Genomic DNA, 14,673 nt, shown 5'->3' with positions numbered 1-14,673 from the left:
TTTTTTCCTGCTTCGTGTGAAGAAAAAAATATAGTTTGGAAATTATTAAAGTGAAACTTTAGTGGAGCAGAAAGTTTAAACGTTTAACTGAAGGCAGGATTCGTGCTGGGAGCGGTTGGGTAGGGGACTATTCCAGCTGAATGCCCTTTGGTACCAACCGTGTTTCGTATGGGGTTTTTTTTGGCTGAAGCTCCAAACCAGCCTCAGCCCCCACCTCTGACCTGAAAATATTAGTGGACTGTCTACCTTCCAGGGGCAAATATGATTGTTTTCTAATTGTATTTTATTGAATGTGATTATCTGAACAAGACTCTATTATTAATATTGCTTTTAAGATGTACATTTGATGCTCGATCAGAAACTCCTGCTGGTGCAGAATGTGACCACCAAGATTCGGATGGTCGGGGACAACTTAGGTCCAGGGTACCTTAAAGGTAAAGGGACCACTGACCATTAGGTCCAGTCGTGACCGACTCTGGAGTTGCGGTGCTCATCTCGCTTTATTGGCCGAGGGAGCCGGCTTACAGCTTCCAGGTCATGTGGCCAGCATGACTAAGCCGCTTCTGGAGAACCAGAGCAGCACACGGAAATGCCGTTTACCTTCCCACCGGAGCAGTACCTATTTATCTACTTGCACTTTGATGTGCTTTCGAACTGCTAGGTTTGCAGGAGCTGGGACCGAGCAATGGGAGCTCACAGCGTTGTGGGGATTCAAACAGCCAACCTTCTGATCGGCAAGCCCTAGGCTCAGTGGTTTAAACCACAGCACCACCCGCGTCCCCTCCAGGGTACCTTAGGGAGTGCCTAAACCCTTATATCCCAGCTTGATCACCAGCAGGAGTGTTGTTGGTTGGCCCTTGGGTTGGCAAGGCTCATTTGACATCAATGCAAAACAGCCTTAGGGTCATTGGCCCAGTGCTGTGGAATGATATGCTCTTCAAATAGACATTCAGGAGCTGCCTTCTGGTTCAACCTTTAAATACTTGTGGAAAACATTATTCCACCTTTCATTGTGAAGAGTGCCCCTCCAGGCAGCAGAAATGCAGTGGCGCTATGGTCTAAACCACTGAGCCTCTTGGGCTTGCTGATCAGAAGGTTGGCAGTTCAAATCCCTGGGATCTCCCATTGCTGTGTCCCAGCTCCTGCCAACCTAGCAGTTCGAAAGCACACCAGTGCAAGTAGATAAATAGGTTCCGCTGCAGCGGGAAGCTAAACAGTGTTTCCGTGCGTTCTGGCTTCCGTCATGGTGTCCCATTGCGCCAGAAGCATTTTAGTCATGCTGGCCACATGACCTGGAAAGGTGTCTGTGGACAAATGCCAGCTCCTTCGGCCTGAAAGCGAATGAGCGTCACACCCCATAGTCGCCTTTGACTGGAGCTAACCATCCAGGGGTGCTTTACCTTTACCTACTATGCAGTAACCATGAGGAAGCTAGGTTACTAGCTTTTGACACTGCTGTAGTGCACATGGGGGTCAAAACATTTGTTGTTTTTATTTTTTTTAAAGTTGGGATAATGACACCACCTGCTGGCTCTTATCTTAGCTGCAATCCCCACAGTAACTTCTTTTTGGGAGGTATGCCATCTGCTGTAAAAGGGAAAGTGATAGGATCCTGTCTTTGTGCTTTTGTGCTATTGGGGGGGGGGGTATTAGTGTGCTCATGGGGTGGGAGTTCCTTTATGAACGTGTTCAGGATCAAGCTATATGGTTTTTAAATGTGGCACCTACATTCCTGTAGGAAACTCCTGAGCGTATTCAACAGCCCCTTTAGCACCAAGGAGGCTATGTGACAACTAAAAAGCCAAACATTCACAACAGCAAACACTTAATATAAATTAGTTTATTTCAAAAACGTGTAGGTACCAAAACACATGAACACACATCAAAGCGAAGTACAATAAAGTTGCCTAGAACTGCATTTTGGCAAGCTGCATGCCAAAATCTAGGAACATTATCCTGAGTTTGACCATTGTGCCATCAGGTTCACTGAAGCCAACGTGTGGCCTCTAAATGTCGGTGGACTCCAGCTCCCATCAATCCCAGCCAGTGTGACCAAGGATTAGGGATGATGGAACCTGGAGACCAGCAACACCTGGAGGGCCACAGGTTTCCCCACATCTCTCCAGAGCTTCAGACAGGAGTTTCCAGCAGCTCCATGTGGGGGTGAGAGAGAATGAACTGGGCGCTGTTTGTATGCAAAGCATGGGTTCATAATCATGAGCTATAACCCTTTTGCCTTTGTTGCCTAATAGCAGTCTCAATTCTCTTGACTGCAATCGCTTGTCAGGGATGGAACCACAGCTCCCATGATTCTTGCCTTTGGCCATGCCATCTAGGGCCAATGGGAGCTGCAGTCTGCTGTATCTGGAGGGCACCCTGTTGACTATCTCTGGCTTATATGCAGTCAGAATGACCCTACCCTCACACAAAAGGGAGTTACCTGCAGATCTGGAGGAATGCCAACATTTGCAGAAGTACAAAAATAATTTTTCAGTCCCTCCAAAATGCCCAGTGACAACTGAGCATGCTCAAAGGGCATGAAATGTTGTGTGTGTGTGTGTGTGTTGGAGGGCTGGAGGGGCAAGGAAGAAATGAAAAGTTAGGAACTGGGAACAGAATGTCTGCAACCCAAGCAGGAATGTGCCACACTGTAAACATTTTGTTGTAGGTCGCATGTCTATAATGAAGGGGGGAAGTGGTTTTACTCTGTGCATATTGGGGGGAAAGGAAACCGGGTACCTTCCATAAAACAGGAAGGATAGCAACAGTAGCTTCGAAGCCAGAAATACCCATGAAATACTGTGTAAAGGGAACCTGCTGTCAATGGGATTTGTGGCTATGATGGTTGCTGTTTCTCCCATGCTGATCTTGCTAGTATATTTGACCCAGCAGATGTCAGCTAAGAGACTGGCCTGGATGAGGTATAGTTTGCTGGTGGGCAGCATGCAAGTGTGCCAGACACATTTGCAAAAGTGCTACAACTGATTTATAAGAAATCACGAAGAGGAATCCTTCCTGATCGCTACCCTGTCATAGAATACAAGACTCCCTGAGAATGCTTGAGCTTGTCTGCTCTTTTTGGTGCTAGCCTAACAGAAGCCCCGTAAAAATTTCCAGGCTGGCTGGCCAACAGCTCTTATATTCTGCTTCTCCTTGGCTGTGCCTGTAACCTGCTTGCTTATTCTTCTGGTGACTTCTGTTTCAGTGTATCTGAAGAAGTGTGCATGCACACAAAAGCTCATACCAATAACAAACTTAGTTGGTCTTTAAGGTGCTACTGGAATGAATTTTTTTATTTTGCTTATTCTTCTGTTATCCTCAAGATTGCTTTTCCCTGATGTCACTCAAATGGTCCGTTTCCCTGTTTGTCCTCAGATGCTCAAAGGGTTGTTGTTGGCATCCGTCTGCCTCTGGAGATAATGGAAGAGTCTCACCTTTGGGAAGAAAGTCAAACTGTTGGAGAATTACAGCACTTGGTAGGGCTGTGAAGACTGATATGGTCTTTTATTGCAGGTGGAGCAGATGAAGGCATCCGGTTGTCTTGCTGCAGGTGCACCATAGCGTCTCTCTACTGGGAGCCAGTGTGGCGTAGTGGTTAAGAGCGGTGGACTCATAATCTGGTGAACCGGGTTCGCTTCCCCGCTCCTCCACATGCAGCTGCTGGGTGACCTTGGGCTAGTCACACTTCTTTGAAGTCTCTCAGCCCCACTCACATCACAGAGTGTTTGTTGTGGGGGAGGAAGGGAAAGGAGATTGTTAGCCGCTTTGAGACTCCTTCAGGTAGTGATAAAGCGGGATATCAAATCCAACTCTTCTTCTTCTTCTTCTACACGCCTCCCAGAGGTCATTCCTTCTCTGACCACTGCTATGGATGCACAACCTGACTGTCTGTCTCCAGGCACTGCGATTGCCTGCAAAGTATTCCCACACGGTGGGGTTGATGTTGCCAGCCTTTGTGCCATGTTTGCAGACATCTTTGTGACACAGAGTTGGGCTGCCAACAGACCTAGTGTCTGAAGCCAGCTCCCTGTGCAGCACAATCTTGCCATCTTCCATTCTGTGTACATGACCAAGCCAGTGTAGACGTCGCTGAGAACCTACGCCACTAATTTTGCGACTTGCTGTTTGACATCCATTCTCTTTGCATCTCTAACTGGAATCCCTCCTTAAGCAGAGCTTTCATTCTTGGGAAACAGTGGCTGAAACAAAGTTCTTAGGTAAATGTTACAAGTGGAAAGTTAAAATAAAAATGGGATGGAGGGATGTTCCCCTTCACTCTTGACTTGCTTTGTTGGGATGGAGGGATGTTCCCCTTCACTCTTGACTTGCTTTGTTTCTGCCACCAAACTATCTGGAGCAGCCGAATATCTTGACACCATGTTGGCCACCAACTCGATTTTGGGAACGTGAGCTAAGTTGCTAAATGCAAGCCCGCACCTTGGCATTCCTTATTACATAGAATCCATATGAAAAAGCTGGAAGTGCAAGGCGGCTTCCTGGACTGAGAGGCTTTTCCCTGAGAGTGGGCAATATTTCATCATCCAACATTTTTAAGACATGACCATTCAGCTGCACGGATCTGCGAGAGGAAAGAATGTATATTTTAGACACAAAATTTGTCCTCCTCAAACAATAAACCTGGTTAAGGTTTTGTTGCATTTGTTTTCAAGAGACCATTTTAAAACAAAGACAATTCTGTACTACAACATGGTATCTCTAATTGATGAAGTTTTAAAATGTATTTTTTAATTATTTCATGAGAACGGCTTTAAATAACAGGGAACTCTACCATCTATGTATATTTCAGAGCATTAGGTTGCCTTTGTGTGTGTGTTACACAAAGAGCTTCAATCCCTTTTGAACCCTCATATGCTCTTTGTCACAAACACGCTTTTCCAACAACACAAGAGACGACTCTACACATGGACATCACCAGATGGGCAACATCGAAATCAGATTGATTATATTCTCTGCAGCCAAAGATGGAGAAGCTCTATACAGTCAGCAAAAACAAGACCTGGAGCTGACTGTGGCTCAGATCATCAGCTTCTTATAGCAAAATTCAAGCTTAAACTGAAGAAAGTAGGAAAAACCACTGGGCCGGTAAGATACAATCTAAGTCAAATCCCTTATGAATACACAGTGGAAGTGAGGAACAGGTTTAAGGATTTAGATTTGGTGGACAGAGTGCCTGAAGAACTATGGGTGGAGGCTCGCAGCATTATACAGGAGGCAGCAACGAAAACCATCCCAATGAAAAAGAAATGCAAGAAAGCAAAGTGGCTGTCCAATGAGGCCTTACAAATAGCGGGGGGAAGAAGGCAAGCAAAATGTGAGGGAGATAGTGAAAGATACAGGAAATTGAATGCAAATTTCCAAAAAATAGCAAGGAGAGACAAGAAAGCCTTCTTAAACGAGCAATGCAAAGAAATAGAGGAAAACAACAGAATGGGAAGAACCAGAGATCTGTTCAAGAAAATCGGAGATATGAAAGGAACATTTCGTACAAAGATTACCGTAATAAAGGACAAAAGTGGTAAGGACCTAACAGAAGCAGAAGACATCAAGAAGAGGTGGCAAGAATACACAGAGGAACTATACCAGAAAGACATGGATGTCTCGTACACCCCAGGTAATGTGGTTGCTGACCTTGAGCCAGACATCCTGGAGAGTGAAGTCAAATGGGCCTTAGAAAGCACTGCAAATAAGAAGGCCAGTGGAAGTGATGGTATTCCAGCTGAACTATTTAAAATTTTAAAAGATGATGCTGTTAAGGTACTACACTCAATATGCAAGCAAGTTTGGAAAACTCAGCAGTGGCCAGAGGATTGGAGGAGATCAGTCTACATCCCAATCCCAAAGAAGGGCAGTGCTAAAGAATGTTCCAACTACCGCACAATTGCACTCATTTCACACGCTAGCAAGGTTATCCTTAAAATTCTACAAGGAAGGCTCAAGCAGTATGTGGACCGAGAACTCCCAGAAGTGCAAGCTGGATTTAGAAGAGGCAGAGGAACCAGAGACCAAATTGCAAACATGCGGTGGATTATGGAGAAAGCTAGTTCCAGAAAGATATCTACTTCTGCTTTATTGACTATGCAAAAGCCTTTGACTGTGTCGACCACAGCAAACTATGGCAAGTTCTTAAAGAAATGGGAGTGCCTGATCACCTCATCTGTCTCCTGAGAAATCTCTATGTGGGACAAGAAGCTACAGTTAGAACTGGATATGGAACAACTGATTGGTTCAAAATTGGGAAATGAGTACGACAAGGCTGTATATTGTGTCCCTGCTTGTTTAACTTATATGCAGAATTCATCATGCGAAAGGCTGGGCTGGATGAATCCGAAGCCGGAATTAAGATAGCCGGAAGAAATATCAGATATGCACAACCTCAGATATGCAGATGATACAACCTTGATGGCAGAAAGTGAGGAGGAATTAAAGAACCTTTTATTGAGGGTGAAAGAGGAGAGCGCAAAATATGGTCTGAATCTCAACATCAAAAAACCGAATATCATGGCCACTAGTCCCATCACCTCCTGGCAAACAGAAGGGGAAGAAATGGAGGTAGTGAGAGATTTTACTTTCCTGGGCTCCATGATCACTGCAGATTGTGACAGCAGTCACAAAATTAAAAGACGCCTGCTTCTTGGGAGAAAAGCAATGACAAACCTAGACAGCATCCTAAAAAGTAGAGACATCACCTTGCCAACAAAGGTCCGTATAGTAAAAGCTATGATTTTCCCAGTAGTGATGTATGGAAGTGAGAGCTGGACCATAAAGAAGGCTGATCGCCAAAGAATTGATGCTTTTGAATTATGGTCCTGGAGGAGACTCTTGAGAGTCCCATGGACTGCAAGAAGATCAAACCTATCCATTCTTAAGGAAATCATCCCTGAGTGCTCACTGGAAGGACAGATCATGAAGTTGAGGCTCCAATACTTTGGTCACCTCATGAGAAGAGAAGACTCCCTGGAAAAGACCCTGATGTTGGGAAAGATGGAGGGCACAAGGAGAAGGGGGCGACAGAGGATGAGATGGTTGGATGGTATTCTCGAAGCTACTAGCATGAGTCTGTCCAAACTGCGGGAGGCAGTGGAACTCAGGAGTGCCTGGCATGCTCTGGTCCATGGGGTCACGAAGAGTCGGACACGACTAAACGACTAAACAACAACAACAACATGCTCTTTGTCTGTGTGCTTGTTTTTAATGCACAAGTATTTATAACGTGAATAAGCTTTCCGGCCAACGTAAGTTCATAGTGCACATGTAACACCATGTAAAGCAAGCCTTCTGCATGGAAACATCCTCACTGCTCAAGCTGAATGCTCTTTTCAAGAAAAGGAAAAATCCATGTGTTTCCAGAAAGGTGGATCTGAATGCTAAAAATAAGGTTTGGCAGACACTGTCTGACTGTCATTCCTGGCCAGCTGAAAGTTGGATCTGATCAGGGAACTGGAACGCCCAAGGTTACAGGATGCAGCTTCACTTATGAGTTCATAGAGGGACACATCATTATCATAAATTGAGGAAATCTCCATATGGATCAGGAAGAAATGTGGGCAGAATTCTTGGGAACTGGCTTCCCAGTTTTTGAGAAGAGACACAATTTCTGAGAAGTCACTTGACTTCCTTCCTAGCTGCAATGCTTTTAAGGTGGAAAGGATTTCCTTAGTACTTGGGACCCGAAACCTAAAAATGTAATCCTGATCCTGTAGTTTCTAAGAACAAAATAATAATAAGTTTATTGCATTAACAATGAACAGGAATGACAATCTTTTGTCAAATCTTGAACACTGTTTCAAGAAACAGAAGTCATTTTCAAGCTGAAGATTAAGGGCTGTGTATGTCCTAGAATCACAGAATCGTAGAGTTGGAAGGGACCCTGAGGGTCATCTAGTCCAACCCTCTGCGATGCAGGAATCTTTTCCTGAATGTGGGACTCGAACCCATAGCCCTGAGACTAAAAGTCAGAAATGTGGAGTGTGAACACATGACTGGGTGAAGCGCTTTGTTAATGTGTGGTTACAGAATGCAGTGCGAAGTAATTGCTATGCAGAATGATGTTACATAACACTTAGTGGTGGGAAGAGCCATGAGCTTCGTCTTGAGCTTCTTGGAATGATTGTTTCAGGAAACACTGGATGTGTACACACTATAGCTTTAAAGCACATTTGAAGCACATTTCCTCTCCCTCAAAGAATTCTGGGTCCTGCGGTGTGTTAAGGGCTGCTGAGAACTATAACTTTGTGAGGGGCAAACTACAGTTCCCAGAATTCTTTGAAGCGTGTGTGTGCTTCAAAGGTATTATGCCAGGGGTAGGCAACCTAAGGCCCGGGGGCTGGATGTGGCCCAATTGCCTTCTCAATCCGGCCCGCGGACAGTCCGGGAATCAGTGCGTTTTTGCATGAGTAGAATGTGTCCTTTTATTTAAAATGCATCTCTGGGTTGTTTGTGGGGCCTGCCTGGTGTTTTTACATGAGTAGAATGTGTGCTTTTATTTAAAATGCATCTCTGGGTTATTTGGAATTCATTCATTCCAAATAGGAATTCATTCATTCCCCCCCCCCTTCAAAATATACTCCGGCCCACCACATGGTCTGAGGGACAGTGGACCGGCCCACGGCTGAAAAAGGTTGCTGACCTCTGTATTATGTGGACACAGCCTAACAAAAGTTTCCCAATCGTGGTACCTCATTTGTCCAGTGTCTACAAATCAAGAGTCAGGTACAGGGGGTTAAAAGAAATTGCTAACACCTTTTAGATCCCGAACAACATTTGAAAGAGAATGAAAAGGGTCTCCTCTGAAAATCCCAAATTTTTAAAGCTCATATTGAACAAATAATATTTAGAAAGGCAAGGAAAGTTGGAATTTCTTACTTGGAAAGTATGCTGTCTTCTCCATGAGGCAGTAAAAGATATTCATCTATTTGCCTGCTGGAGAAGGAAGAAGGTAACTGCAAGTGTTTTGTGCTGTTATAGAGGTTCAAGCCAAATAAGGTGACATCCCCTTCTCTGTACTTCGGGCTGGAAGGAAAACATGAAGCAACCTGTTAAAAGGATATACCAGATAATATATAGTAGACACTCCAACATTCATCAGATGAAAATAAGGGCATTCTGTTTGACATGAGCATTTCCTCCTGATGAGGTACAAAAGTTGTTGTTTGTTTGTTTAATTTGTGTACCGCCCTATAGCCTGCAGGTCTCAGACGTTATCAGAGGAAATGCACAACTGCAGTATTTTAAGCACAGAAATCTTTGCATTTATGTTTTGCATTTAGAGAAGTCTGAAGGGGAAAGAAAACCCCAAATCAATAAATACAACTAGCCTGTGGCATTTTTCTAGAAAAAGAGGTGTAGGAACTCACTGTGAACACCTCCCTCGTTCTCTTATAATGGCAACGGCGCCCAATTTTGGCCTTGCACAGGGCACCGTATTGCAAAAGATTACAAAGTCCGCCCCTGCCAAAGGCCTGGGTTAGGAGGTGCCACACTCGGAGCAAAATGCATAGGGCAGGTCAAACTCCATTCTCCATCCATGGGGACACTCTGGGTGAGCAATATGTGGGGCCGTGCTGCACACACATGTTTCCTGCTTTAGTGACAGGCATTTTGCTAGCATCTGCTAAAAATTGCCCCGCGAGTTACCAGGATCCTAGCCTAGAAAAGCATTTGCAAAGCAAGGATTCCTAACTCCTTTTGGAATTTGGGGGGGGGGAGAGTTTATGTGTCTTCACTGCCATCCTTCATAGCTGTCAATTTACAGATTTGAAAATAAGGGACCAGCAGCCAAAATAAGGGTTTTTCCCAGCACAGGTATGTTCAACTTCTGAGGTCCTCCGAGCCAAAGGCAGAAAGCCCAGCCAGCAGCCAAACGAAGCCTCAAGCGGTGGTTCTCACAGTGCAGCAACCCGGCAAAGGGGATGCAGCAAGGAAAACCACCGTCACCTCTACGCTGGGAAGTGCTGAGCAAAGGCGAGTCCCCAGGCAACGCGGCCGATTTGATCGGCACAAGGCATGCAAGCTCCACCCCCCAGTCGTTCTTAGACTCCTTATTGGGTGAGCAACGCAGCCAAGCAACACAGTTGGAGCCTCCCTCCTCCCTGGCTGGCAGGGAGGGAGGGAGAAGAGCTGCTTCCTTTGAAACCCGGGAAATTTACGGGATATCATCAATCCGGGACAGCAGCGGGACATGGCGCTGGGATAAGGGACTTTCCCGCCAAATCAAGGGACGGTTGACAGCTATGCATCCTTTCATTCTGCCCCACTTTTCTTTATCTACACTCGACATGTACAAAGCTTCAAATTCTTTGGTGCAATTGCACTAGTGTGTTTTGCTGCACCAGAGCTAGTGTACCAGGGCCCTTGCACCTTTTCCAAGCCGTCTCTCCCCTTAAGTGAAAGTACAATACTGGGTTACTTTCCCAAAAGGTCTTCGGAGTCTACTAGGCATTTGCCTGAATGCTTACTGGTGCTCATTTGTACAGTGAAGATACACTCGAAGCCTCCTTGGGTCTTCACCCGACAGGCTGACGTGCAGGACTTTGGCGCCCACTAGTTTCTTGTATACCAGAGAAAGCCAGTAATCCTGTTTACATGGGAAAAGAAGACAGCTTTTATGCATAGCAAAAAATGTTAAAGAAACGTAACCAGCAAACAGTTGGTGGATAAGCAGGAGCAAGATGGAATCAAAAGCACAGAAGGCAATTCGCCCCTATTAGGTACCCAGCCTTTTCCTTTTCCTATCATTTATTTTAAACTGCTTAGAATTTTGAATTTAAATTGCCATGACCTGACTGCCTCGAGAGCTTATGGTGAAAGGCAGTTAAGAAATTGAAAAAATAATAATGGTAATAATCAGTGGGATTATTTTATTTTATTTTTTTGAAGCAAAATATGTGTTAGCATGCACCATGCCCACCCAACCCTGCCGTCGCTGCTTGCCACCCACCCACCCACCCACTCCCTCCTTGCACCTTTGCCGCTTCCTCTGCCGAGGTATACGAGTTGCTATCGACATAAGATAGTATCACCAAGGCAACTATCTGTAAACAAACAATAAACGTCCAGAAAAATGGCAAAAGTCCCATACTTTTCTGTGCATCAGATGAGGGTTTATTTTTTTAAAAAAAAATATGTTAAAAATTTGGGGTTGTCTTATACAGTGGTACCTCTGGATGCGAACGGAGCCCCGTTTGCATCCTGAGTAGAACGTAACACACGACTGCATGTCACGTTTTCCCGCTTCTGCGCATGCACGTGATGTCATTTTGAGTGCATGCGCGAGCGGCGAAACCCGGAAGTAATGCATTCCGTTACTTCTGGGTCGCCGCGGAGCGTAACCTGAAAACGTTCAACCTGAAGCATATTTAACCCGAGGTGTGACTATACATGGATAGTGCATGTGGGGACGTGGGATTGGTTGCTGCCGCGAGTCGGAGATTGTCAGCGGCTATTGGGCGTGTTATTGGTGGCTGCAGCAAGGGCTGGTGCTGATTAGCTGTTGCTGTGGCAATTTGGCGAGCGATTGGTGGCTTCTGCTGGCGCCCCCCCCCCAAAACCCCTCACCAACTCTGGGCAATCCTCCCCAAAAAAGCTCAGCAACTCTGGGCAATCTCCCCCCTTTTTTCTTACTTTTGGAGTCCTCCAAAATAGGGGGGCGTCTTATACATGAGGGCGTTTTATACACAGAACTATACAGTAATTTCTTTCCCAAATAGGTTTTATCTTAAACAACAGTAGATAAAGAGTTCACTTGTAATAAATATATCAGTGGCTCAGTGCTCATTTTTTCTCTTTCCAAAATAGATTTTATGTTGGAACAACTGCAAATGCAGTAATGAAGAGTCTACTTGTGATAAACAGTGGTACCTCTGGTTACGTACTTAATTCGTTCTGGAGGTCTGTTCTTAACCTGAAACTCTTCTTAACCTGAAGCACCACTTTAGCTAATGGGGCCTCCTGCTGCCGCCGTGCCACTAGAGCACGATTTCTGTTCTCACCCTGAAGCAAAGTTCTTAATCCGAGGTACTATTTCTGGGTTAGCAGAGTCTGTAACCTGAAGCGTATGTAACCCGAGGTACTACTGTACCAGTGATTCAGTGCTTGGACGTTGTTCTGGTAATCCGACGTTTCGTCGCTGAAGAGCTTAGTCATCGAGCTTTGTAGTAAAGAATATACAAGTGAAGACTGTATGTAAACAACTTAAAGCACAGAAAGAGGGACGAGCGTAGAAAGAGGACGATGTCCTCCAGTTTGCTAAACCTCCTTGACGGATGCTTGTCCTGATGGAAAAATGCAGATGGGGACAGATATGCCCCTGCTTTAAGTCATTTACATACTGTCTACATACTGTTACAAACGTATTTACCGTGTTTGCTATTGTTTAAGATAAAGCCTATTTGGGAAAGAAGCTACTTTTGCCATTTTTATGGACGCTTATCGTTTGTTTACAGATACTTGCCATGGTGATATTATCTTGTGTCGATTGCAGGACTCATTGTATCACCACCCTGTTCATTGTTTTATTCACTGTTCATTGTTGGTGCTGACCTTTAAAGGCCTAAATGGCCTCGGTCCAGTATACCTGAAGGAGCATCTCCACCCCCATTGTTCTGCCAGGACACTGAGGTCCAGCACGAGGGCCTTCTGGCGGTTCCCTCACTGCAAGAAGCAAAGCTACAGGGAACCAGGCAGAGGGCCTTCTCGGTAGTGGCACCCGCCCTGTGGAATGCCCTCCCACCAGATGTCAAAGAGAACAACAACTACCAGACTTTTAGAAGACATCTGAAGGCAGCCCTGTTTAGGAAAGCTTTTAATGTTTAATAGGTTATTGTATTTTAATATTCTGTTGGAAGCCGCCCAGAGTGGCTGGGGAAACCCAGCCAGATGGGCGGGGTATAAATAATAAATTATTATTATTATTATATTTATTATTAGAGGTATACGTACTGGCAAAGGTTCAAAGCTGGCGTTCACCAGATGATAGCTTCCTGCTCCAAACAAAACCTGTCTCATCACCACGTCAATGCCCAGTTTGGCAGACAGACCAAGTTTGTCCAGCCACCTGTTTAACAAAAGTAGAGGGGGGGAGGAGCAAGAAATAAAGAAAACTTCAATTCAAGCAACCTGAAAAGAATTGGGAGTGGCATCTGTTCTAACTAAAGAGGTGTGATGTTTTGTTCTACGTGCAAGGCAGAAACAAGAGCTGATGCAAACATAAGAAGTGGTGCTTTAAAAAAAATAATACATTCAATAGTTATAAGGTCAGAAAAGGCAGGTGTTCTTTCTAGCAGCATTGTGACCATGACCTTTAATAAGTAGTTGAGAGGAGCAGAGAGAACGCTGTAGAAAAGCATTCTCAGTTCTTGGCAGGGACATGAGAGGTCCTTAAACTGAAGTGCCTGTCCTTCAATACAGAATTTCACAGCAGTATGCAGACCCACAGCTCCCAAACTCCCTTAGTGTGGCTTTTTTCCATAAGAGAAACAAAACAGATGATGAGATATCTAAGCAGACCAGCTTCTGTTACCATCACCTTATGAAACTTTCTCAGTTGCACAGCAGTTCAACATGCTGCCATCATAGGTCCTGGGTAAAGGTAAAGGTAAAGGGACCCCTGGCCATTAGTCCAGACTAATTAGACCATTAGTTGTGACCGACTCTGGGGTTGTGGCGCTCATCTCGCTTTATTGGCCGAGGGAGCAGACATACAGCTTCCGGGTCATGTAGTCAGCATGACTAAGCCGCTTCTGGCGAACCAGAGCAGCGCACGGAAACGCCGTTTACCTTCCCGCCAGACTGGTACCTATTTATCTACTTGCACTTTGAGGTGCTTTCGAACTGCTAGGTTGGCAGGAGCAGGGACCGAGCAACGGGAGCTCACCCTGTTGCGGGGATTCGAACCACCAACCTTCTGATCAGCAAATCCTAGGCTCTGTGGTTTAACCCACAGCGCCACCCGCATCCCTGTCAGGAACTGGGTTGTTGTTGTTGTTTAGTTGTGTCCGACTCTTCGTGACCCCATGAACCAGAGCACGCCAGGCACTCCTGTCTTCCGCTGCCTCCCACAGTTTGGTAAGACTCATGTTTGTAGCTTCGAGGACACTGTCCAACCATCTCGTCCTCTGTCGTCCCCTTTTCCTTGTGCCCTCAATCTTTCCCAACATCAGGGTCTTTTCCAGGGAGTCTTCTCTTTTCATGAGGTGGCCAAAGTATTGGAGCCTCAGCTTCACGATCTGTCCTTCCAGTGAGCACTCAGGGCTGATTTCCTTCAGAATGGATGCATTTGATCTTGCAGTCCATGGGACTGTCAAGAGTCTCCTCCAGCATCATAATTCAAAAGCATCAAAGCTTGATTCCTCATACAGGAGGATAAATGGGCCCCACAATAGGGGGGAGGATTTGGGTTTGGTCTTAAATAAAACAAGTCCTGGTATCTAATTCATCTCCTTTCTGATTTGCCATATGGCATGGTGAGTACCTAGACACCATCAGATGTTGCCGGTCAATGCCAACATTAGGAAACCTCCAGAATGTCAGTGTTTCATGGGAGAGATTCAAGCAAATGCTAGGAAACTTGGGTGAAGTGATTGGGAAATGCACGGAAACGGAGTGGGCAGGGGGAAGAACCATGTAAACAAATCTGGATGGATTCAGGATGAACGC

At 45.3% G+C, this 14,673-nt stretch overlaps 1 protein-coding gene across 1 annotated transcript in view; it reads right to left on the bottom strand.

Moving 5' to 3' along the window:
• Positions 1-4,300: 4,300 nt before the first annotated feature.
• HPSE (heparanase) overlaps positions 4,301-14,673 on the bottom strand; it is a 32,690-nt gene continuing 22,317 nt past the window's right edge. Inside the window, exons 9-12 of the mRNA XM_081207136.1 lie at positions 12,958-13,072; positions 10,476-10,594; positions 8,884-9,030; positions 4,301-4,579 (exon numbers count right to left, since the gene is read on the bottom strand). Of these exons, the coding sequence (XP_081063262.1) occupies positions 4,420-4,579; positions 8,884-9,030; positions 10,476-10,594; positions 12,958-13,072 (541 nt within the window). The 3' untranslated portion in view covers positions 4,301-4,419. The remainder of the gene's footprint in view (positions 4,580-8,883; positions 9,031-10,475; positions 10,595-12,957; positions 13,073-14,673) is intronic.

The sequence above is a fragment of the Podarcis bocagei genome (genome assembly GCF_964188305.1).
Source record: "Podarcis bocagei genome assembly, chromosome: 9".
Classification (NCBI taxonomy): domain Eukaryota; kingdom Metazoa; phylum Chordata; class Lepidosauria; order Squamata; family Lacertidae; genus Podarcis; species Podarcis bocagei.
Note: the sequence above shows the minus strand (reverse complement) of the source record. Positions and strands in the feature narration are given on the sequence as shown.